Genomic DNA, 27,068 nt, shown 5'->3' with positions numbered 1-27,068 from the left:
ATGTTTCTTGTTTTAATTATACAATTGATGTCAGTTAATTATAGAAAAAATAGAAACTATAAAGTGATAAAAAAAAAAAGAAAATTGTAACCATACATAATCCCATTACTTGAGATTTCCATTATTAGTAAATGAGTATATATCCTTCCTGAATTTTGGTGTGACTACTCAGCCCACAGTGACCCAGCTTTCTCTGAAAACTTCCCCCAGTTCATATGACTATGGTCACAGCTGCAATATAACCCAGAGGAGAGGCTGCACACTGGGACAAGGGGACTCCAGAAGAAAGGCTCAGGTACTTTGATTAGAATTGATACCTGAAACAAATGGATTTGAATTACAAAGGGTGGGCTTGCATTAACCTCATCTTTTTTTATTTAATTCTAGGAACATAAATTTGTGAGTAGGCTGAAAGTCAAGCCCAAATAATCAGATCATTACATTACCCATGAGATAAAATGGAAAATAATGCCCATAGTAAGAATAAACAGACATGGTTACTAGGCTGCTGTAATGTTCCATCTTTTCAGCCACAAAGTAACTAAGCCTTGAAAAATAATACAGATGAAGACATCTGTTATTGCACTAGTTAGAGTTCCAACTGGCCTGGCTAAATATCTGCAGCTCAACTGGAATCCTATAAAAGAGAACTGTCCAGAACTTTAAATAGGTAGTTCATAAAACAATTCAAACTGGCAGCTTGCTGTCAGGATTTGGTCTACAGCTCTAGATAAACATGCTCACCGCTGAGAGCAAGTGTCCTTGAATACTGTATTTCTACAATTGGAAAGTAGAAAAAGAGGATTAGAACAAAGCTACCAGCACTTAAAATCATGTTGCTTCAAAAAGAATGTCTTAAGTGACCCAATCTATATAGAGTCATTTTGACCTCTTCATAAATCAGTATGTGTATACACCCAGAATTGGTATATAAGACAATTGTCCTCAGAAGTCAGTTTTTATCTTACTACTGCTTAGAATTAGGACTATATCTATATACACATATATATAATATATATTTCTTTGCCTTTAATAAATCATAAAATGATAAAAGCAGACCTAAATTTAAAGCCAGAGTTGATTTAAGGGAAAATATTAGCAATACTATATTCAAATGAAAGTTTGGGGAAAATGCCATATACTTTCTGTCAGAGTTAATAGAAACAGAAATTATTATGTTCATCATCTCCTTAAAGTACTAGGCTTCCCAACATTTTCCCTCCATGGCATTCATAAAAAACATTCGCTCAAACCATTAGCACAAACCAACGAGGATGCTCACAGCGTGAGATGACTGGCAGCCCCAGGACTCAGCTGGCTGGCAGAGGGCTGGCGCATCTGTAACACATCTGCAGTACACTGACTGGAAAACTCTTAGACTCCTCAGGATCTTCCTTATCCTGTATCCCATTCTCCCCACCCCCCAAAATGCTACAGCTGTACTCCAACTCTGTTCTCCACCATAGTACTGAAATGGACACTGAAAAGTAGAGGAAGGTAAAATGTCCAAGAGATAAAGGTGGGGGGGAGCATCTTGACCACCTTATTCATAGCCACTAAACTGTCTTTTTGAAGTTAGGATTATATTACTTTCATCTCTGTATCCCCTATAGTACCACATACAGTATCTTGTGTATAGTTGTTGCTCAAAGTTTACTGGATTGAAACTTTAGGTACCCACCACTACCTCATTTTTAGTCTTGCAATTCTAAGGATCATAATTAGGGCTTTAGACATACTTTAAAATATATGATAAAAATATTTTTCATAAAAGGGAGACTGTGATACTATTTACACATTTGCCTTTAATAAATCTTAAAATGATAAAAGCAGATCTAAGTTAAAACCCAGAGTAACAGACGTCAAAAGCAATTCACTATTTTCCCGACATTAATAAGTTATTTTTTGGTTGAAAGTTCAAGTCAAAATTAAAACCCCAAGTTGATCTAAGCTTCAGTTTTCTTAATTGTAAAATGGAAAATAGCAATAATAGTATGTACCTGATAAGGCTGTGCTGTAAAGATTACATAAAATAATGCATAAAGAATGCTTATTATAGTGCCTGACATAGAAGCAGCTCTAACATTTCAGCTATTACTTTCATCATCGACTTTACTCCATTAAACACACGGGCTCCTGACATAACTTTTCCTGCCTTGATAAGAATACTTTCTTATCAAGTATTCAATGAATACAAAGATTACAGAGTACCATTAATTTAAAAAAAATTGTAAATGTATGGTTCTGTGTGTGAGCTGAACAATTTTCCCCTAATGTAAATAAACAGCACAACGTACTTTTTCCATTCTTTTTCTTTCCACAAGAACCATAAACTTTCTCTTTAAAATTTAAATAGTATCAAAATAGAGACTATTTAAATGAATCAATATGGCCTTTCAAACAATCTTCTTCATACATTAAAATGTCAGTTTGACTTACAGTAGAAATGTACATAAAGAATGAGCTGACATTTTAATACAATAGCAACATTTTGGCCTCCTCTCTTTGAGTCATGTCACAGATGCCACTCTTGAATCACTAATGGTAAGGTAAAAGATGAAACACATACTATATATCTAGACAATATTTTCATATTGACTATTACAAATGAAAGACCTTGAAAACATTAAAACATTTTTTTAATTCTATAAAAATCTATGGTATTTGAAGATTTCCTTTCTTTTTTATTGCTGAAGATGATTTGCCCTGAGCTAATGTCTGTTGCCAATCTTCTTTTTGCTGAGTAAGATTTGTCCTGAGCTAATATCCGTTGCCAATCTTCCCATTTTGGTACGTGAGCCGCCTCACAGCATGATCACTGATGAGCAGTGTAGGTCCACGCCTGGGAACCAAACCTGGGCCACTGAAGTGGAGCATGCCAAACTTAACCACTAGGCCACCAGGGCTGGCCTCTGATCAAATAACTTTTAAGATAAAAGACTTTTTATTCAAATTAGACAATTTCAGATACATGAAAGTTTACATTTGAGTAAACATTCCCTACAAAAAAATCTGACTTTAATGTTATTCTTAACTTTACAGAGGCTGTTACAGATACCACTGATGTCTCCATTTGTATTTATTCTCAACAGTAGAAATAATTGTTCACAAATTATCAACAAGGCAGAAAAGTCAGTTTTGTTTGGGACGTGTATTCTCTAAGATTTAAGATTTAATTATCTGAAGCAGATTTGGAATTAGAATTCTTTGTAGTTCCAGTCTCTTCCGGGTAATTTTTTTAAAAAATGCTATTATCTATATATTCTATTCATGAACCTGGAATTATGAAATGAAAATATTGGAATCTTCTTTAAAAAATTGCTTTAAGATGATGCATATTGCCCAAAGTCTCAAATCTTTTTTAAGTTCCCTTTGAAGACTAATCATTTGAAATATACGTAAAAATGGAAAACCACTGATTAGAAAACTAGGAATTACATTTTTTCCCCTTGTCATTTTCAAAGCTATTATATAACTATAAACTTAAAATATAAAGTTGAGCTTGTATTTGCCCAGTTATGGAATGTTTCAGTGATAAACCAAAGCAGTTTTGTTAAATTGCACTGTTGTCATTAAAGAAGTGGCTGCACATGACACTCAAGGCCAATGGCCTCAGGGAGCGTTGGAGAAGATGAGTGGTCAAGGACTAAAGGTCTTCTGTTCCAAATTAAAACAAAGCAGCGGTATTTTGTTACATACTGGGATTCTATGTAAGGTATTGTCTAAAAAATAGATTTCACAACTAAAAACAAAAAAATTCTGAAAACTACCAATCAAAGAAAGGAACAGACATCTATCAGAAAAAACCCTCACGGACTTGCTAATGGTTCTTCTTTCTTCCTCAAGAAATTGTCTAGGTAGAGCAAATCCAAGTAATAAATATTTTTCCCCCTCTTATTCTACCAAGATATTTTTTGTCACATTTCATCTAACTTCACATCATGTTCCTTGATACAAGATTCTTTAAACTGTAGTTAAAACACTGACTCTAAGCTGGCAAAATGTGTTTGGATAAATATTAAAACAAAAGTTTAAAACAAGTTTTAAGTTCAGTTTATAACAAAAATTTTGAGTTCAAACACAAAAATTTTCTTTGTCATTGGTTAATTCTTTTAAAAGTACACATTCCAGAAAAAAGTTATCAAATGTTTGAGCGAGTCTGAGGGGAGAGAGGGAGGGAGGGGTGAGATACTTGAGCTGGGCAGTGAAAAATTGCCAAGACTGGGGGATTAAAGAAATGGTCAAATAATTTTCCAGGAAAAAAGGACCAGAATGAGTAAAGTATAGATAAAGGAAAGAACTGTTTTCAAGGAACAGAAAACATCTCAATTTGGCTGGGACATAGGTGAGGGACAATGATAGGAATAAGATTGTTAATTTAGGTTATGATCAGATAATGAAAAGTTGTCAACATCATATTAAGAACTTGGGCTTTTTTCAGTAAAAAAATTAGGGAGTAACAGCAACGGTGATTTCAAATATGAAACGCACCCCCAGAGATATTAGAGAGGTAGAACAAAGAGAATTCAGCAATGGATTGGAAGTTAAGTGGATGAAAGAAAAAGACATCAAAGATGATGCTAAAGTGGAGTCTGGATATGAACTGTTAAGGATTTAGGAGTTTTAAGCTAAAGGACTTTCAATACCTACACACTGATGTGTTTATGTCAAGGGACGTTCAAAAGAATAACCAAGATACTTGACGGATACAAATTTTATTTTTCATGCTAAAATTTTTACAAATTTTATTGTCATACACAATTACAAGAGTAACAGTTACAAGTGAATTAAAAAAAATAGCATTTGGGGGCACTTCTATTCATTTTACTATCATAAGCATGTTTTATTACATGAATAGCAACAATAGTTACAGAACTGTTCAACTTGGAAATTCAGTAAGTGTGTTATGATAGAGGGTAATACATAATATAAACGAAGAGTAAGTGCCTGAACATAGTTTTACGGTCTATACTACTCTTTATTCCACAGTTAGAATCATGGGTTAGAATCTACCCAGTAATGAGTAATGCCATCATTCAGATATCTGACCAGGCAGGTCAAGTCAGCAATCAATTCAAATCATTTTCCAAAATCTTACTTAATTTAGTTCTACAAGGAAATATAAGTAAAACACACAAGACATGACTTGCTGGTATTTTTCACCTGAAACAAACCATTACATAATCAAAGTATGCATCTTGTGCAACTTGGCATTTGTTCCATCTCACACAATTAAAAGATGAATAGTACTTATAGCACTTAGAATCACCCAACTACAGCTGATACAGTATCTCCCAGACTTCTAGCTTCTAAAACTCTGGGGGAAGTGGGACAATTTGAACTGTAACAGTCTACATGGTAGTAATATTACCTCTTGGCCATTGGCCCAATACTAATCCTTTTTGTTTTTTAGTATACAAAATATGCTGAAAACATTTCTCTTAAACACATTTCAATTAATGTAATTAAACAGAAGGCACAGCTTCCTTCTACAAGAGTTAGATTTAGCTATGAAAAACTTGCCATGTATTTATTAATTTATGGAATATTTTTAAGGTCAACACAGACTATACTGTATTTTTTAATTTAGAGCCTGTGCTAAACACATGTAAAAAGAACTACAAACGTGATCTCATTAGTAGTTAAAAAAAACCCAAAAACAGAAATTACCACTTTCATCCCTATAATAACTTTTAAATATATCCCTTGCTTTTATCCAAATTAAGGATAAATTTAAATCCACTGTGAAATTTACATTCTGACTAAGCACAAAAATACACAAATATTAGTTCTAATCAGAAATTTCAGCTGACAAGTGAAAATTTTTACTTTGAAATAAGTAGACCTCAGATATAGAAGTGAAATTTTTGATGGAAGCACACTCCAAATATATTTTGTTTTCATGTAAAAATAAATTTTTTTAAGGAAATAATGTTTAACAGTCTTTTTACTCTACCTTCTCAAACACATATAGTTTCCTTAAAATAAAGGTTCAAGATAAACATCTTATTTCAAATCTGATTTTACAAAAAAGAGAGAAATAAAATTAATTATTCTTAGATGTATTTGAGCCAAGTAGTTGCTACTTCCAGACGTTATGAGCTTAAATATCATGACATTATGGTAACCTTTGGCTTACAATCTAATAACTTTACAAAATAACTTGAAATTCGATTCGTACTGCTTATCAAAGAAGACTGATAAGTACTTGTAAATTTAAAATTCTATCTTTTAAAAAGAAAAACAGCCTAACAGATAAGTATGAATATTTTAAAAATCAACAATAAACCAGTTTTATTATATCAAAGACCTACAAAATAATAAAATATCCCAATAGTATTTTTGAAAATACTATCAAAAACCTCAGTCTCATATAGTAAATGCAACAACCAATATACTTTTACAAATTAAGCATTTTCAAAGACTGGAAAGAAAATATGCTAATTGTAAGAGCAATGATGCTTGAGTCAAACAAATCTGTTCTGAACCTGAAATCTGCTACTTGCAAGCTTAGGTGTATTTTTTAACTTCTCTAAAACTCAATTTTCTCATATATAAAGGTACTGACAGTATCTACCTTAGATGGTTTGAAGAATAATAAGATAATGCACATAAAATTAGTACAGTATCTGACACAGGAAGTAACCAATAAATATTAGCTATTACTGAGCAGTGACTTACTTAGGGGTCAAGTACCTAAGAAAACATTTTCTTAAATAAGATATAATTATTATATAAAGAATTATTTTAAGAACTTAAAAAAAAAAAATGCCATGGGAGAGAGTTGGGGACACGCCTTCCAATGAAATATCCAGAATTATATTTCAATAATGATAAGGCTAAGAATCACAAAGGATTCATCAGGCTATGTTTGAAGTTTCCTAAGTCACTTCTATTGTGTTTTGGCAGTCACTTCCTATCTATTTTAACATTGCACTGTGTTATTTCCAAACTACAATTCAGAAGATCTGATGTGAATTTTGTTTCCTTCTCATGAATTTTTAGAGAAAATAATCACGTCATTAGCCTAAACAAATAAAAAAGGCATAGAAAAATGCACACAAATAAAATCAGTCATTTACATGTTATGTACTACAGTAAAGATGGTTATTTAACAATTTCAAGCAATATATCTGGTATCTAATACTTTAAAAAACTGTTCTTATTTCAAATCTCAAATACATTACTCTCTATTATTGATAAATAATCTACTGATAATGCATCAGTTGTATTTTTATTGGAATGATCACAGAAGACTAAATTTTAACAGAAAAATTAAGTAAAAATTATGCTCCAAAATATTTTACAAGTGCTCATTTCCCATTTAAAATATTTCAGGTACCAACTTAAAGGTAACCATATCTTATTCCATCACTATCATTTTGATTGTCACTATTAACTACGTGAACATTTTCTTTAATTTTTAATCATACTAACCTGAGTCAACAGGGCTTCCCAACGGATATTTTAAATGATAGAGCACAGATATAGGATATGGGAGACAGAAAAACTAGGTCTGGCTCCAATTAAACTATTTACTAAATATGTGATCTTCAGCAAGTCCCTCAACTTCTCCATGCCTCTCCTTCTTCAAGATGAGGATTCTACCACCCTCCTTGTCTGACTCACAGGATTATGGGAAATCATGTAAGAAAAAAGATATGAAAGAGCTCTGAAAAGAACATAGTGCTATATACATGTAATATCAACACACAGAGGCTTGTTAGAATCTTGGATTTGGTTAGAACGAGGAGTCTAAAAGATGCAATTTAAGAGAAAGCTACTCTTGAAAGTATTAGAAAAAAATATGCAACATCTTTACCATTTCCTTTGGATAAGGTCTGAGAGCAGTGTTAAAAATATAACAATACGTAACCTATTACCATGTCAGAAACCACAGTGGATAAGGACTTGAGAAAAGTTAAAGCCTCATTCATTCTTTCCAGATATTTTTTAATGGCTATAATTCTGCTTCGCCAGAATGTGTTTTTATAGTTTTATTAATTTATAGCTTGCTTTGTTTTCGGCTTATTCCAGCAGTTACTTAACCCTCTCTGAAAGTAGTCACGGGTGATCTTTATTTCTCTACTACTTGTTTTTTATTTATTTTAAATTCTACTTTTTGCAGACAAACTCCATGGAAAGTAGGTGTAATAAAGTTTTAAAGAATGAAGAAAAAATATTCAATAACAAGTCACTAAAAGTACATGTTGCCTCACTTTCTCACCTCTTCAGCAAATACTATGCATGTACTCTAAAAGGATATTAGAACCACAAATCAACAGAAAAATCCATTTAATTTACACTACATAATTTTCCAAGATTTAAACATACCAAGTAGGAAAATAAATCAGGATTGACTTTTGAGGGAGGCATACCTGAAGGATGATTTTGGAGAAAAGAATGGTGATTTTGAAGTAAACGGAATATAAGGAAATATTTTAACATTTTTTGATTTCACACAGAGTCACTGAAATACTATTATCTCTAGGTCACTAGCTATATGAGAAATTATATGGGTGACTGGTCAGGTATGTAGAAACAGATTTGGAAGCCCTACTACAGGTGATCATTGAAGTCACAGGAGTAGAAGTTTTGAGGCAAAAGGTCTAGATAATACTCATTAAAAGATGTCACAAGATAGAAAATGAGGGAAAATGAAATAAGAATTATTGAAAAATACAAATAGAATCAATATATTAGAGAAATGTGCAGTTTCAAGGAGAATGGAGTATCAAAAAAACAGCAGAAGAAAAACATTAAGACTGGGTTTGACTAGAAAGAAAGTCCATAACAAATGTAAAGGGGTGATTTTAGTTTAATAGTGAGGACGGATGAACTAGCAGTAGATTAAAGGAAGACTAAGTAATTCAAAAATGAAGTTAGTGCATCCCACCTATTTAAAATGTTCACTCAGGAAAACGTGGAGAAAATGATATGAAAGAAATGATATCAAAGCTAAGAGGAGACCAGAGTGTGTGTTTCAAGGTAGAAAGGAGAGCTTCATTAGCTCTAAATAATTAAATAAAGCTTAGGTTTTATAGTTGAGAGAGTCCGACTGATAAAACAGGTATGTTTTTAAACCTAGGTGAGGCACTTTGTATGGGAAGAGGAGGAACCTGATTTCTGTCACTAGGGAACAGAAAGAAATTAATCTCAAGCCACTTATTTGTTCTGGTATCACAGTCAGCCCCTATGCTGAGTGGTATGTATTTAAAAGGTACTTAGAACTTGGTAAGTGAAAAGGCAAAAAGCCCAAATGGAAAATGGTAATGAAAATATAAACCAGCAAAGTAAGTCAAAAATTTACACTTGAAAACAATTTTAAATAAAATCCAAACCCAAAGTAGAAAGCTTTAAAAATGTAACTGCTAGAGGCATGATATGCACGTGATGTGTAAAGTAGTTAAAATTTTAAAAGCATAATATAGGTTTTATTTTGATATAACCACTATCATTTAACGACAGGATTTCTTGAATAATTTCTACCAAAGAAATAATTTCATCCTCTAAAACATTCATAAAATTAATGACTTGGGTACCTAATAGTTGTGAAAAATAAGTGTCTTCACAATTTCACAATTGTTCAGTATGAAAAGCAACATTAAAAAAAAGTGGAGTTTCAAAATATTTTATTTCCAATCTACTTTATGCCTGATCCAATATGTAATTGGAACCATATTCACATTCTACAGGTTTCTGAATTTCATTTTCCTGTTTTATTTAGTTTATGAGCAACTTACTTTATTTTGAATCTGTACCACTTTGACATTTATTAAAGCTATATAACAGCCATGCAAAATTTATTTACAATATTGTACAATGAATGACCATGTTTGAAGATTACAAAAAATTTCACAAAACTGTAACTAATATGGCAGGACCTGTGAAACACACTATTTAGGGGCTTTTAAAAATTTTAGGTACAGAATTTTGCAAAGATTATTTTGACTTATAAGTGTTACACAAGCACTGGCTTGAAATAAGACTGACCAAAATATGCAAATGAGAATTTCAATAAATGAAAAATTAAAATGTTTAGCTAAAAGCTAAAATATCATATAGTTGAAATACTACCACGTAGCAATGAGAATTTATAAAACAGGGAAAAAAAGGTCATTTTTTAAAAGTCTTCCATGAATAATAGGCTCTTAGTAATATTTTATAAAAACATTCAGAAACAAACTTTCTCAAATTATATTCATCACCAAAATTATGTTTTCAGTAGTGATTGGAGCTGCGAATTTTAAATGATCATTTATTGTTCTTATAAGGGAAGTCTCGGTTTTTTCCTTTGGGGACAGGGGGTTGGGAGGAAAATCAATCAGTAAATTTAGATTCATGTAAAAGACCCTGGTACAAATATCATGAACACAGAGTGGAGAGTTGCAATAACTTGCAAGCCCACATACTTTTAGCTGTACTCTTAAAAGAGTGTAAACTTTAGGTTTGTTCAATTTAAGATTTATCAGGAAGTAAGTACCTCATCCTTTAGAGTTTGGGAAAAAGCAACAGACATTTCTTTGTCTCCAGCTGCATCTCTTCCAGTTTTTATTGTTGTGGCTGAAGTACATTTAGATATTCAGACTGCCCCAACTGATAAGTTGTGTTCCTTCCACAATCAACATACTGGTACCTCTCCTGGGATATCTGTTCAGAGTGTCCAAAGTATGTCGTTGTCACAGTAACTCTAAAAATAAAATAAATGACAAGAATCACTGAATAGTTATATATTAAAAAGTTTTCTAAAGTGAGAATACTTTTATACATCAAAATTCTCGAGATTATTTGATTAAGGATAACTTAATATTGCAGACACAGTCCTCTTAGGGAATATTTCCCCACCAGACAAAAGAAATGCTGGCTGAGCAAGCCCTATCCAAATAATTATATACAACAAATGTAATTTTTTCAAAACATCTATCTTTAGTTAAAAATATATGTTCACTACACTCTTAAAAATAATCATACAGTTCTACCATAGGAAAAGGGTTAATCAAATGTCAGCTAATGGCTCAAATACCAAACGTACAACCTACAATGTTGCAATGGCTTCGGACCAACACCTAATTTACATTACTTCTGCTCATTACTGTTCACATTAACTGGTTACCAGAGGCAGCAAGGAATCGGATGTTGAGCCCAGTCCTCTCTATTGCAACCCCTGCCATTTTCCTGAGTTCTTTCAAGGTCTATATTCACTATCTAGCAGCCATGTGAACCTTCACCATTCTGAGCTCCCATTACTTGACCTCATAGCACTCTTGTAAGGCTTAAAACCCACTTGAGATGGTATTTGTAAACATGTGTATGCTCCAAGCCAATGTTATAAATCTAAAGTTTAAACAAAGAAGTATCTCTTTAAAAAAATTTCATACTTACTGCATCATGAGTACTATGTTATGCACTTTGATGGATATCAGTGTACAGAAATCGCTGTTAAAGGAAAAACAATGTGAATAAATGCAAATCACAATACAATAAATTTAAAAAAATTAAGATTCCTCCTCCTATGTTAAAGCTAACAGAGATATTATTAAGAAGATAAAATAACTAAGCATTTACTGGTTGAGCATTTTCTATATCAAATAATGATTAATATTTTCATGACTTCTTATTCTTTTTTCTTTTTAAAGACTGGCACCTGAGCTAACATCTGTTGCCAATCTTCTTTTCCCTTTTTTCCCCCCTTCTTTTCTCCAAAGACTCCCATACACAGTTGTATATTCTACTTGTTAGTGCCTCTGTTTATGCTATGAGGACGCCCCCTCAGCGTGGCCTGATGAGCGGTGCCATTGCCCGCACCCAGGATCCGAAGCGGCGAAACCCTGGGCCGCGTGCATGAATTTAACCACTTGGCCATGGGGACGGCCCCAGAAAAGGTAATGCTTTCCTACTACTACATTTGTAGAATTGTTTTAACATGAGCTACAGATTACTATTTTTGTTCGCCTTTTGAAATTTCAGTAACCAGTTTATTCTATATCAGGCTAATATCAAAGATAATGAAAATTTATCATCATTTTTTACTTAAGAGTTAGTAATCATTTCAACTCAATTTAAAAGCTTCAGAATCAAACTCTTAATAGAGTATTATACATTACTTTTAGTCCTTCTATATCAAAACATCAACAAATACTACAATATATGAGAATATGAGTCTCATAACATAGTAAATAAAAAGTGACATGGTGTATATGATCCTAATTTTGAAAAATATAAAACAAATTTTATGTGTATAGGTGTATGTACATAAACATTATGTATGTTGGAAAGGGATGATTAGAGGCCAGAAGGAATATTTCAAAATGTCTTGACTATTAAGATTATGGAAAATTAAAAAAAAAAATACATACACAGACACACACACACTTTATTCTTCATACCTTATAATGAGAGAAAATTATTAAAAATCAGAACTTACAACATATAACTCATTTCCTCTGCTATGACAGTAGGTACTGTGTAATCAATCTGAAAGGCAAATATTGAAAATAAAGCAATAGAGAATAGAATCAAAACTTTAAGTATTTCAGATACATTTCATAACTTCAAAAAATTTAGAAATCTCTCCCTTTAGGAGAGTTTGATTCTAAGACCTTCTCTTATACATACATGGGGTATACCTCAAAGTCAAGTTCGTGACGAAATCCCCCCCTTCTTCAAGTTAATATGATATACAAAGTTGAGACTCATTTAACTCCTCCAAAGTATTTCATGACCAAAGCTTACCTGTTTCATATCCAGCGGACCAATAATGGTTATGTTGTTTAAGCGTGCCTTTCCAATAACTGTTTTTGAAAACTGAACTTGTGCAGTAATGTTTTCAACTTCAACAGAATAATAGTTATTGTTTGTTATATTTAGTGTGTTCTGTGAAAGAAAGAAGGCAGAAAATGTGCAAGTTATCCAAAAATAAGCATAACAAATATGTACTCAACATTAGCAAAGAAAATGACTTCACTTGTAGCCATGCTTCATTTATTAGGAGGAAGAAATGTATCACCAAAATGTCAAAGAACACTAAGTGAACCAATTAGTATCACGCATGAGCACTATGTATATAACATGCCTAAAATAAACACACAATTAAGAAAAAATAGGCCCAGAAAATGTATAGTACAGGAATACAGAAAAACAAATTTAGAAGATATATCTGTGGCCTTAGCAAAATCTCAACAAAAATAATTTTAAAATTTCATTTAAATTTTTACTAAATGTTAATATATACATGTCTCCACTGACTATATTAGTAAGTTATTTCCTATTAAATACAGAGATGACCATTTAAAATGTTAAATAGTACTCTACATAAACTTTTTTATTTAAGAGAAATTGATATTTTAACTAATCCTCGAATAGAGGTTTCACCAGGTCACTTTGGAGAAGAAATGGGATAGACTTATGCTTGTTTGGTTGGAAAAAAATGCAGCTGCATCACTTCTATAGTTATTTAGGTAACAGCTGGAGCAAACTTCTGTAACTCTAATACATAATTGTATCAAATTACTTTAGGAAATAGTCAATAAAAATAAGAAAGAAAAAATACTAAATCAAGAAATAACAGATATAAATAAAACATCTAAAAGCCATAGCAAAAGAAACCAAAATCAATAGACACTAAGTGATAAATCTTGAAGAAGTATTCGTAAGGCAGACAGTAATGGTTACCATCTACACCAAGAGCCCTTACAAGTTGAAAAGGAAAAGAGAAAGCCTCAACAGGAAAAAAGCAAAACAAGAACAAAGGATATGAGTGAGCCAATCAAAAGAGTACAAATATAAATGGCCAAGGAACCTTAAAAATTCTCAAATTCATTTATAGTCAGGGAAAAGTTGATTTAGGAAAAAATGAATATTGCTTTATATCCATTAAACTTAAAAATGATGGATATCATTTGACCTACAATCCTACTTCTGAGCATTTGTTACACAGAAATAAAAACACTAGGATGTTAATGACAGTGTTATTTGTAGTCGCAAAAAAAAACCCAAAACAAAACAACCCTGAAAATAAAGTGAATGCCCATCCATAAAAAGAATGATTGAATAAATAATATTAAGTCACTGCATGGAATATTATGTAGCCATTAAAAAGAACAGATTAACCCTATGCCAGAAAATCAGGAGAGATTTCTACAAGGTATCAACATGTGAGAAAACCAAAATGCATAAAAGCATGTAGAAAATATTATATTTTGAAAATAAATACCAATTTAAGAAAAATAACATGAGTTTGTCTATAAGTTAATGTGACTATGGAGAAAGATATGGAAAGATGCAATATGGGAAAGGAGAGAAAGGACTCTTAGTTTACATGATCACATTTATGCATTCATTTAAATTATTATAGTAACAAATGCAAAGAAATTTTTTAACTTCCAGATAATTTTAGTAGAAATAACCTTTATCTAAGCATATAAACATTTTCATCTACTTGGCTCTTAATCCCCACGCAGGATTCATTTCTAGACACTATAAGAAAGGGACTGCTAAGTTGAGGTCAACAGACCTTCTTATGCAGACCAAGGAATGGGATTCAGGAGAATCTTGGAATTGTATATACATGCAAAATAAGGTTGGTTTGTGTCTTTTCTTCTGAAGTGTGCATAACTTTCATTAGGATATTAAAGGAATCAATGGTGCAAAACAGGGTGAGGACAAAAATACTTATGAGAATTAGGAAAAGATATGTTGGGAGTTAGAAAGAAAATATAAACATCAAGAAAGAGAAGAAAAAATAAGATAGGACAAAAAAGTTTAGTACTAAAGATGAGATATTTTATTGCTGAGAGCAGTGAGAATCCATTTAATTTGTAAGTCAAGGGACCACAATCATATGCTTTTAAACAATCATGATTTATTATCAAAGGCCTTAAACTATCTATGATCTTTAACTGGCAAATTTACTTTCTGGAATTTATCCTGAAGATATAACCTGAAATGGAAACAAGGTTTAAGCACACAGATGATTTCTGAATAAATATTTGTAACAACAAAACTAAACATCTATATAGAAAATCGTTGACTAAATTGTAATACAGCCATGTAAAAAGACTGCATGTGACCACTTAATATGGGAAACTGTAGTGAGAGCTCAATTAACTTAAAATGCGTGTGTGTGTGTATGTACATGTGTATCCTTTATACACATTTGAAAAAGTTTGATTACACCTGTCGATGTGTATATATATGTATGCAAATGTATATATGCACTGTTAGCAAATATAGGTACATGTTAATAGTTAGGTCTAGGCTAGGCAGTAGAAGTAAAAATTTTTATACATTACAGTATTTTTCAAATATCTTTTAATTAAATGTTTTTATTATTAGAAAGAATAAATTTTACTAAAAAAGACTAAGTAGTATTAATATATTTTACTCATTTTAAAAAACAAAATTATATAATTCCTTTTTTCAAAATACTCATACAGAACCTACAGAAATCTCAGCCTCTTTTCTCACTGTCATCTAGTCAAACCTAATGCTCATCTATATAATAATCCTATTTCTTATTTAATGTTCAGTCTTTCTCAATTTAGTTAAGTGCTAGTATCCCAAAATGTGGGAATTCCTGAAGAATTATTTAAAAGTATGGTATTTACATTTAAATACATTTTTTGGTATTTAAAAGGGAACTGCACGTGGCTTTTATTTTTTATCATATGTTTACAATATTCAATACTAAAACAGGCTCTGGAGGTTGGCCAAAAAGATCTGGCCATTGTTTTAAATACTGTACCTAAAAAGGAAAATATGTTCCTTGTTCCAAATGGCTGTTAAGGTAGGGAAACACCCAACAATTCCCCAGTCATATGAAATGATTTACAATTAGCATTGTGTTATATGTTTCATGCACATACATATTTTTTTCATAGATAAGGTTTTTTTCTAAAAGCCCTCAGATTGACAACTTTTGACAGTAAACAATGAGGTTGAAGGTTCCACAGGAGTTTTTTTTTCTTGTAATTAAGTAGTAACCATACCATTTAACTTTAACCATACCATTTCCTTTCAGTTCCTGTTCCTCCAAACCTCCCTCCTCCCAACCACTACCAGAGACATCTCTATTTCAACTTCAACCATACCAGCCACTTCTGAAAGGAAAACCAAGGAAAGTCTAATATCACTCTTCCAAACAAATCACTGCCACACAGATACACTGTGAGACCTGAAGCCATAAATGATTGCTAATGGCATGATCAATATATATCATTTTCCTTTTTAATAATACAGTGTTTTGCAAACCTTGTTTTTTTCTAACAAATGTTAACATGTAAAACATGTAGAAAACCCCCTCTGAAGCTCCGTTTGCTTGTTTGTTTTTTGTTTTCAGGAGTGGGGAGGCTGTAGAGTCCTGAAAACCACTGTCCTGGGAAATACAGAGGATATTTCACACCTACTAACTTACAAGAGACATCAAACAGTCACTGGTACTTTATCTTTAAGCACAACAAAGGAATAGTCTGTTAAAGATGGCAAAAATTACACTTTACAAAACATAAAGAAATGAAAATGTTACATTAATAATATCTATCAAATCAACAATGTTAACACCTTGCTAGGAATTATTCAGAGTAAACTGAAAAGTAAACAGACTATAAATACTTTATTTGCCAGCAATTAATTGTTTAGCTTATTCTACCCTCCTAAAGGCAGGTGTTTAACCTCCTAAAGGTGATGCTTAACATCATAAAGGAACAAAGTAAAACATTTTTCATGGAAATTTTTACTTACTGTGATATTTAAATATATTGTACGCTTCTGAACATCATAACTGACATATGCTGATTTTACACCAATGTATTTCACGTCGATAGAGCGAGGGAAAAGGAAAAACACAGCCAGTCCCGAAAGGAGCAGACAGACAAACACAGAAGCCATCACATACAGTTTTCTGAAAAGGAAAATGGACTATTTAAACATATGTGCATCAAAAATTACATAACAAAACACTTAGGATATCTTCAACTTGAATTTTTCTCCTATCTATTAATACCAGCAGGAAAAGATATATTGTATTGTACCAGCTTTTTACATTATAAAGTATTGAGTAGGGTTGGGTCTGAGTCTATTAAGCATTAAAATCTTCTTAAAAGATGTATTTACCTTTTTGGAGACTAGGATTTCAGGCTTATTATAGATAGAACATTACTGCACTGATTCCCAAACCAGGCTGCACATTAGAATGAAGCTGGGGAGCTTTTTAAAATATAGATTTCAAGACTCCCTTTTGAATTCACTGAAGCAGAATTTTCACATGTGAGTTTTGCCAATCTTATGACTCCTTAAAGTAACTGCTCATCAGAAACACCTGTGAAGCTCTTAAAAAAAATAATGATACAACCACATGCCTCATCAATCTCACTGACTGACACAGTCCTTGAGTCTCCTCATCCCAAGGTATTTATGTACTCAGTTTTAAAAATATTGTTTACATTAATCAACTCTGTTTTGAAGATGTTGTTAAACTCTGTCTTTAAAACCAGGAAAGGGGGATAATATTATGCAGGTACAAGGCAAGAATAAAATAAACTTTCCATGTCTTTGCTATTAATTCTTAATTCTCAAGAATGTTTTCACTGTTATCAAATTATCCCAATGGCTAAACCATTAGTCATCTGCTCATTAAGTGAAATATGTAAAATGTCCTCTACAATGTCTGGTACATAAAGGGGTTCATTAAATATTCTCACCTCTTTTAATTTTTATCTTTCAAAATAAGGATATTAAGAATTCAATCAACTCCTTTATACATGTATAACACTAAAGAATTTGGCATTAGAATCCAGGACCAAAAGCTGCCCTAGGTAGCTGGCTTATTCTTTGGGCGGAGAGTTAGATGGCAATTACAAATTGGGCAAGCACTAAAATATTTTACAAGAGCATTTGACAAAAACATCACTCCCTCTTTTGTCCCAGTTCAGGGCACTGCCCATATAATCCCAGAGTGTGTGTGTGCGTGTTTCTGTTTCAGACTATGAGTTTGACCTATTCTTTGTTTTTTCTTATACTCATGGTCACTTAACAACAGCGATACACATTGAGAAATGTGTCATTAGGTGATTTCATCATTGTGTGAACATCATAGAGTGTATTTACTCAAACCTAGATATTATAGCCTAGGCTGTATGGTACTAATCTTATGGGACCACTGTCAAATATGCAGTCCACCACTGACCAAAATGTCATCATTCAGCAGATGACTGTATAATTTTGCTAGATAATGCCACATTCCCCTTCACTAGCAAGGCATGATTGTGCTTGTTTTCACACAGTATTACCAACAAAATATATTGACAAACTTCTGGATATTTGCTAATCTGATAAGAAACAGTATCTCAATGTCATTTAATTTGCAATTCTCTCACGAGCAAGTTGGGACGTCTTTTCATATGCTTAAAGGACATTTGCATTTCTTTTCTTCTGAAACAGCCATTCACAGCTCTTACTCGCTTTTCATTTGGTGGTCAGCTTTTTTCTTCTCAAATTGTAAAACTCTTTAAAGAGTAAGGATATTGGCCCTGTTTGTAATAATCATTTACAGATATCACTTCCCAGTTTGGCATTTGAATTCTGACTTCAATTACGGTTTTGTTTTCATCTTGTAAACATTAACCTAATACTTTGTTAAATTTATTCATCTTTTCTTTCATCACTGGATTCTGAATCATAGTTGGAAATATTTTTCCACTCTCAGGTTATAAAGGAATTAGTTCCGATTTCTTGCATATTCATAACTGTCTTCATATTTTATAATAAAGGGTCAGACTGACTATTTTTAAAATCCCTTTCCACAAGGCTTAGATATGTGGCTCTACTGCTTTCTTGTTTGAAGCACTGTCACCAAGAAGTAGCATGCCAATCTGATTTTCTATCGCTTATAAATTAATTGATCCTTTGGCATGGGCACTCAAAGGAGTTTTTCTGGGTTTACTGTGGGTTTTTTTTCACCTTCCAAGTCGAGTGATTTCACTAGGATGGGTTGATTGTTTTCAGAACTATGGTATCCCTTTTCAATATGTAGGTTCACTACTTTTTTTACTTCAGGGAAGTGTTCTTGAATTAAATGTTTAGTATTTATTCAGCTTGACTCCTTTGATTTTCTTCAGACTCCACTTACACGTATACTCAACCTTCTTTGCCTGTGTTCTATACCATTTTCTCTCAAATTCTTTTCATTAATTTATGCTGTTCTGTCATAACTTCTATACTTTTTATGCTGTTCTGTCACAGCTTCTATATTTTTAATTTCTTTTAGAAAATTTTATGCTAAGTTTTCATCTGCTTTTCTTATATGATTTTGTCATCTGTCAGCATTTTCTTCAGTTCACTTTCTTCTTCTTATTTTTTACCATCTTTTCAGGATGCCTAATTGCAACCCCTTTTTGTTGCTCATGTTTAAATGAGATGAGTTTCTGCACTGTTAAGAGAAGGTTCCATTTTAGGGGATGAGGATGGGCCAGGGTTGCTTTCCTAGCTTCACTGCTCAAGGACTCCATCCTCTGTTGTTAGACAAATTATTTTAAAAAAATGGCCTCTATGTATATCCACTTCTATAGTTTTGAGACTCTCTCTCTAGTTTCTGAACCTTTTTTTCCCTTATCCCTGTTCTTGCCCTACACAAATCAAATTTTATCTCCAATACGTTTTTCCTTAGGATGTGTCTGTCCTTTGTAAGAGTTTTTGTTGACTTTCCCTAAGATGTTTGAGGGCTTAGGATGGTCCAGTTCCTTGTGATCTTCTCAAGGTCCCTTAGTAGATCTGTGGCCTGTTTTATACTCTCTCCAAGCTGCAGCATGCAGAATCCTCGCACTTTTACAGGTTATTCTCAGAGGTATTTGCTAGAAGTCCTCTGAGTGGGGTCCTCTTCTTTTGAGTAAAGTATTTGCTTTGGGTATCAGGGGTCTTGGGACTCTTACGAACTCTTTTGGCTTTCCTTCACAACTTCCACATAGCTGCAATGCATGTCTGGGTCCTTTCTGTTATTGTGGTTTGAACACTCATTTTTATTCTGGGGCTAGCGGGAACACCTTAACATCCATTTTTTAATGAAAATGTCCCTGTGTGTGTCTCCTACTGCTATTCTAGGTTTGTCTGTTTTAATAAATAGATTTGAGAAGATTCAGATACTAGGTTGCTTTCAAGACCTTACCCCACCCAGGATCTTTTTTTTTTTGATGACACAAAGGATATGAGAGCATAACTTAATAACCTGATAGCATTTTTCCTTTTACTAGTGTTAACCAGTATAATCATCATACATAATTTGAAAAGTAAAAACGACATAAAACAAACAAAAATGCCTTTTTCTTATAATCACTTACGTTCTTCTTGGCCTTAATCTCTGATCACTATACGGAATCAATGCCACCAATTGGTTTTCTTGTCCTAAAAGTCAAAGAAGTAGGTTTAAAAATTTATTAACATGAAATTAAAAATATAGTGGCTCCTCATCAAGGTCTGGTTTGAAAAGACCAGAATGCTGTCTGGCTGTCATCTCATTCCTTTTGTAAACTGCTCCCAAAATCTTTAATAATTATCCAGTAGAAGCTGAGTTCCAAAGTAGGTAGTATGTTTTTATGTACCTAGATGTCTAGCTAATCGAAATAGTGTAAAGAATGAGGAAGAATAATTCTTTTACTGAAAAAAATCTAAAAAGTCTCAGCTTTCAGAAGATCTGAATTTACCAGGGCTTCCTTTAACCCCATGATTAAGACTCTGATTTGGTTATGTGGAAAAGAGTGGCAGAAAAATACTGCTTCCTCTGTGTCCTGTGTCCCTATAACTACAGAGCTTCCTACACTATCCCTCTTGAAAACCAAACGACACATACCAAGTCTCATGCTTCAAGAGCCCCAATGTAATGAGCCTTCCAGGACTTTTTCAGGCCACTCCCCTCTCTACATTAAGTCACTTCAAAATTCATCATTTATTTCTTTGGTTGAGCTATATCATATACTTTAATAGATATACGGATCTTTAAATGCCAATTTTCTAATCTTATTAGAACCTGGCTCTTTATGTTAACTGTTAGAGCACCAACATCAAATTCTCTTTTGAAGCTTTCCATAATGCTTCCATTACTCCTCTCTGCCCTCTCCACAATTCTTCCCTCACTTACATTACCCCCACCACACCCACATATAAATAGATACATACATATATCTATATCTATATATATATATAAAATGTATATATGATTCTGTGTGTTTATACATATCCCATCTTGTTTGGTGGTATTCATTTGGCTAAACTACAATCCTGGTTAAAACCAAGCCTTTAGCTACTATGCCTATATCCACACAGCTAAATGTGGATAGAGAAAAACATACAACTATGCTCACTGATCTCATTTTAGATCACTAATCTCAAGTGGCCCTTAATGATACCAATAATCATACTGTATTTCCCTAGTTCACACTCTCAATCTGACTCTCCAAGACCACAATTTCATAACTTCAACCTTCTTTTGAATCCTCCAAATCTTCTTCCCTCTCCTCACTCTTAGCTCCTGATGTGGCAAACAGAAGGGAACTTTCACAGGCTCCCACCACTTCCTCCACCCACCTACCTACTTCTGTGTCCACACACTCTACCTTCTCTGCTGTTACTAAGCGTAAACTGCAGGTCCTCTGTATGAGTAGCCCTCTGCAACTGTACACTAAATCTAATCATTCTCCCATCTCCTGCATTATCAGTGTTTTCTCTATGGATTATTCTCATCAGCATACAAACATATTATTCACTCCATCTTAAAAAAAATTCCTCTCCTTTTCTATACAGCAAAACTCCTCAAAAAAACTGTTCTTACTATATAACTTCTCTCCTATGTTCTCTTGATCTCACTCTATACAGTACATGATATACATGCTTATGCAGGCTACCAAAGCTGCTCTTTTAAATGTCTCCAGTGGGCCTCTACACCACCAAATCCAATGTCAGTTCTGTGAATAAACTGGGACCCCTCTCTCTGGTCTAAGAGGCGAATCTAGCAAGTGAGCTGCATAGGCTTAAAGTCAGTACAATAAAAACCCATGCTGTACTGTGAAGCAGCAGTGCAGGCCTCATAAACCCGTGTCTAAATGACCTTGCAACCCCTCATCTCGTGACTTAAGATGCCAGCAGGATGAATCAGCAACAGGAGGAGATAATGTGTACCTCGCTCTCACATTTCCCAAACACGTTTCTTAGATATTGAGGGAAAAAGTGACAACCCTGGTCCTTGCCTCCCTCCACACGTAGATAACACCAACATTCTAAGTCTTCTTTGACATATAACCAAAAGTTCTCGTTATTCTTGAAGTATATGATTATTAGTTAGACATCTAAGCCCTTTCCTACATATATACTGCTTTGTTAAAAGGTATGCAAACTACACTCAGACCTGTAGACCTTGGAGCAGTTCCTCAGAATACTGTGTTGGACTATTTCCTGGGATTTGAATTCCTCATCTTGATTAACAAACTCCTTACCCAGACTCTATTTCGGTCAACAGTTCTCAGTCCTTACATTACTTGATCTACCAGTAGCATCCAACATAGTTGATCACTCTTTCCTCCTTGGTACACTTTCTACATTTATCTTCCAGGACACCACAGACACAGGGATTTCCTCCTTCTACTCTAGGTGCTCTTTTTCAAACTTAGTACTCTCATCCAACTCAGCTTTAAGTATCATCTATATACTCATGACTCCAGCCTAGGCCTTGCACTTGAATTCTGGGCCCTTATTATAACTAACTGCCTAACGAACATATCCACACAGATGTCAAATATGTATCTCCAAATGTACAAATCTAAAATTGAGCTCCTGATCTTTCCCCTGACATACACACTCAAATCTTTTCTTCATCCTAATAAATGGCTACTCCATTCTTCCAGTTACTCAGACAAAAATACCTTTGGAGTCATCCTTGATTTCCTACAAGCCACAATCCACTTCTACCTGCCAAAAAAGCCTATTGGCCACACCTCAAAAATATATCCAGGTTGCTAAAATGGTACTCCCCGCCCCCACCCTGAGCCTAGTGCATTAATCTCTTCAACTACAATAATCCTTTTAGTCTCAAACAGCTACTACCCCTGCAAAGATAAAACCATCACAAAGGCCAACTCAAATATAAATATAAACTTCCTCAACCCATGGCATCTCTCAGAGACTCTGGCATACCTTATACAGTCACTTTGTCCTTCCCTCAGGTTCTCTCCAGGGTCATATATCAACTTCAGTCAAGCAGAAAATAAGAGTAGCACAAGGTATTTTTATTATTTCTATTGTTGTCACTACTACTAAAGCAGCCTACAAACAGCACATGGAGATTATTCCCTTCTAGCTTCCCCTATGATATGCCACAAACTGATTTTTTTTTTCCTATTTGGCTCATCATCATATACCATCTCTCTTCATGTAGTTCCTCTTAAAAATAACTAATTTGGGCATGATCAGCTTATTATTGTTCTTTAGATAATGAATTAAAAATATTAAGTCATCAAATTGCTCCTAATACTCAATATACCAAAGCAATTGTGATATGACTTCTATTGATGCCAAAAGGGACTAGAAGTTTTCAGTCAAGAGATAGTGCATATCTGCTATAACGGCAGGTGGGAAAGAAAAAATACTGGAGGTAGAGGGATGGTTTTCACTACTGCTTTAGGAATCTTAATTAACATTTTTATGTTTGTTTCTTTGTGGCCTTTTGCCTGAAGATAAGTGATACAAAGGTTTAACTTTTATTCTAAGTCTTTTAAAACACCCAGGGGTGGTTGTGCTCAGACTCACGGGTTTTATAACAGTTGTACAAATGCCTAGAATCATTCTTGAAAGGAAAAGCAATGCAATAACACATACCCCTAGGAATTCTTCCTGTTCCTTGACAAGTGGGGCAAGTGACACTATCTCTTCCTGTAAATTCCACATATGGAAACTGAGAGACATCTCCATTTCTTCCATCTTCATTATGGACTTCACTATTAACCAATCCATTCCTCATATTTTCAGTTGATGTGACTCCATCATAAGCCTCTTCTTTATTTGAATGTAAAGTCAAATGAGAAAAAGACTTTCCCATATCTAAAGAAAGAGAAAAATCTTACAGTAAACTTCAGGAAAAAAGTATACTAGAGAACATCATGGGATATTTACATGAATCTAATTAATTAACAACAAACTTTAAGGGAATGTTCAAACTACTTTTTGGATTAGAATTATACTCAATCAAAGTAATGCCTAAAACAAGGGAGCCATTTACCAGAATCCAAAAGTGTTTCTCTAACAAAATATTACGAAAATATATCATGTTAGACTTTTGATGAGAATGGGCTTTCAAACAACATTAAAATTTGACAGAAGTTTACACTTTCTATAGTTCTCTGAAAAGAAACAAGTGGGCTTCACTTTTCTTAGAATAAAACAAAAACACATTCTACCTTTAAACCAGTTAGCACAGAAGGCAAAAGTTACTTTGGGCAAATTACACCTAGGTATTATACGTATTACCAGGTAAACTCAAAGTAGTATTTTTCAGCCTTTCAAAATGCAAGCCCCTGTGTGGTAAATAAAATCCACAATCCTTCTCATCCTCACATTTCTTGCTTTAAATATTTAACTACTTGCAACAAAAACAACCTAAAAACCAGATCCTGCAGATCCTTCTTTCATTCAACAGCCAGTAGAGTTAAAATTATGACATTAATATCCAAAATACTGAATAAAAATCACCAATACAAAGCAGCAAAATCTGGAACATTAATTTCAAAACTTTAGGATGACAGTATCAAAAACTAACATAGGAAAATTAAATATAAATTTAAAGCCAAGTAAGAATAAGTAACTAGTACTTATACCTATATAAAAATAACCTCCACAAGTCAGTAATGCAATAACACTGCAGTTAAGGTCATACAATTTTAAGGATGAAAAGAACTTAAAATCGATATAATCCAATCTGCTGGTATTCTGAGGGAAAACTAATAGAGGGAAAGCAGAAATTAAAACTAACCTATTTCTTCTCCTTCTGAATTTGACCATATACCTTTTACCAGTTCCTAAAAATAGATTATAGACATTCATACAAAGAGGTAAATGTTTCTTTTAAAAATTCTCGCTGATGTGAATAAGGAAAGCTGACATTTAAAATAATTCAATTTATCCTGTAGGATGAAGAAAAGTTCTTTTAAAATTGGCACGCCATCCATATGTGGGAGTGACTCAAACATAGTGTGAACAGCAGGATTAAAAACACTATGCAACTGGTAGGCAAACTTAAAATTGCGGAATGATGAATAAAGATGCTTATTTCCACTATTTAAAAAATCTATGTACACATTGTCCGTGTAAGTTCAAAAACATAAATGATTTATGATTTCTACAAATGTATTATCTTCCCTTGATTTGTCTCAGTGACATTAAATCTAAGCCAAACCAATACTTGCCAGTCACAGGTGGTTCAGGAGTGAATTAACATCACTGTCTCCTGGCTGTGACCTTGGGCCCTACGTGGAGTACTGGATGAGCTGGGATCTGTGGGCCTCAGAGGCACCCTTTCTGGGATCTCTGCTAACACAACAGGAGTGTAAGGTGCATCCCACAGGAATGCCTTAGCGGGGGTAGACAGAAAGCAAAAGCAAGTGGTTCTCAGTCTGGGCCTGTTTTCTATCAATATCTAACAGTTGCCTTGATGGAGTCTGTCTCTGACAGGTGTTTGTTTCATCAACACTGTGGACAAGCGCCAGACTTTGTCACCGACTGGGCATCCCTGCCTTCTCTAATGGATTTTCCTCACAGCACTGATAAAGTTAACCACTTTTATTCCTGGAGACTCGCTGGTTTATAAAATGGTGCCAGGGCCCCTTTCGTTCCCCGTGCTCAACGTTTTCATCGCAATCTCTTAATTTACTGGAAACAAATACGGATCTCAGACTCAGTATGGAAAGGAAAGGAAAGTACAGCACTCCATCCAATTTAAACGGGTGATCTTCTGTGATAAAGAAGGAAGGTAGCGCCTTCAATCAACTACGTAAACAAAACCCGACACACAGCCTCCTCTGGAAAGGTTAAAGATAAGATCCAGGCAACCACGCAAGAAAACTCAAGAATAGCAAAAACAAGGGGCCACCTGGCCGCACAAGATGTGGGGGCCTGGAATCAATACCGTGCCGCTGGAGCCGCTTGGCAGGAGGCTGGGTCCCCGTAGGAGGAGGTGACACAACTCCATCACCCAGCTCTGAGCACCTCCCCAGTCGCCCAGTGGGCCCAGCTCCCCGGCGCCCTCCCCTCCTCCACCCTCTCGTCCGGCTCGGCTCTTCCCAGGGCGCGCCGCTCGGGCCCGTTCCGGAACGGGACTTAGGGGTTGAGCGTCCGGGGTCGCTCACCGGCACGTGGGGCGCTGCGCAGTCCCGAGCTGCTGCGACGCGGGCAGGCCCGAGACAGAGTCACGGAGTCCGCAGTCCCGGGTGCTGAAGCCGGAGCGACGGGCCTGCAGCGCCCGGCCGCCGCGGAGTCTGGACGGGGGAGGGGCCGGACGACGACGACATCAGCTGAGGCCCGGCGCTGCTGCAACCTGCGCCCGCACCTGCGCAGAAAGCTCCCAAAGGAGGCGTATAGCCCGGGAGAGTGCAAGACGCATGCGTCTTTCCTCCAGCTTCGTAAAGCCCGAAAGCGCAGCTGCTGTGACTGCGCGCTATCGCGGTTTCGTTGCCTTGGTCTCCCCAGACTTAAAGGTAAAAATTGGTCGCCCTGACCCTGGAAAATTTTAAAATAATAGTACCTCCTCCATTTTTTTTCCCCTGTCAGGCCATTTCCTTTTGCAAAAGGGAAAAATGTTCGCTCTCTGCCTCACCCCTCAGCTGAGCAGCTTTCTAGTCCACGCTGTGCGAGTCGTCCCTGACACTAGCGAGGCCAGGAGTGGGATAAACTGGGAGGTAGACACACATCTGGCAGCCGAAGAGTCACATCTATTTTAATTTAGAACCTCTTGCCCAGTAGAAGGGAACTGGAAGCGGGCAGGAACTCTGTTTTTGTTTGGGTTGTGGTTTGCGTGGTTTTACTTTTGTTTTTGCACATGC

At 34.6% G+C, this 27,068-nt stretch overlaps 2 protein-coding genes across 2 annotated transcripts in view; one reads left to right on the top strand and one right to left on the bottom strand.

Annotated features, from left to right (window-relative positions):
• Positions 1–4,699: 4,699 nt before the first annotated feature.
• Positions 4,700–26,894, bottom strand: TMEM106B (transmembrane protein 106B). Its single transcript, XM_014838059.3, has 8 exons — positions 26,376–26,894; positions 23,854–24,075; positions 20,328–20,391; positions 16,738–16,897; positions 12,733–12,873; positions 12,425–12,474; positions 11,383–11,436; positions 4,700–10,690 (listed from the first exon to the last, which is right to left on the bottom strand). Exons 2-8 carry the CDS (start codon positions 24,071–24,073, stop codon positions 10,552–10,554), a joined length of 828 nt encoding a protein of 275 aa, XP_014693545.1. The 5' UTR covers positions 24,074–24,075; positions 26,376–26,894; the 3' UTR covers positions 4,700–10,551.
• LOC123288244 (uncharacterized) overlaps positions 25,248–27,068 on the top strand; it is a 90,722-nt gene continuing 88,901 nt past the window's right edge. The window contains exons 1-2 of the mRNA XM_070517172.1: positions 25,248–25,256; positions 26,351–26,723. Of these exons, the coding sequence (XP_070373273.1) occupies positions 25,248–25,256; positions 26,351–26,723 (382 nt within the window). The remainder of the gene's footprint in view (positions 25,257–26,350; positions 26,724–27,068) is intronic.

This window comes from Equus asinus, chromosome 1 (genome assembly GCF_041296235.1).
Source record: "Equus asinus isolate D_3611 breed Donkey chromosome 1, EquAss-T2T_v2, whole genome shotgun sequence".
Classification (NCBI taxonomy): domain Eukaryota; kingdom Metazoa; phylum Chordata; class Mammalia; order Perissodactyla; family Equidae; genus Equus; species Equus asinus.
Note: the sequence above shows the minus strand (reverse complement) of the source record. Positions and strands in the feature narration are given on the sequence as shown.

Excerpts from the sequence above, each read along its gene's own strand:
- TMEM106B (XM_014838059.3), bottom strand. The coding sequence starts at position 24,073 with ATGGGAAAGTCTTTTTCTCATTTGACTTTACATTCAAATAAAGAAGAG. Across the intron at positions 20,392-23,853 it reads AACAGGAAGAATTCCTAGGG|GACAAGAAAACCAATTGGTG; the intron begins GTATGTGTTATT and ends TTTGACTTTTAG. Across the intron at positions 10,691-11,382 it reads AACATAGTACTCATGATGCA|AGTTACTGTGACAACGACAT; the intron begins GTAAGTATGAAA and ends TTTTATTTTTAG.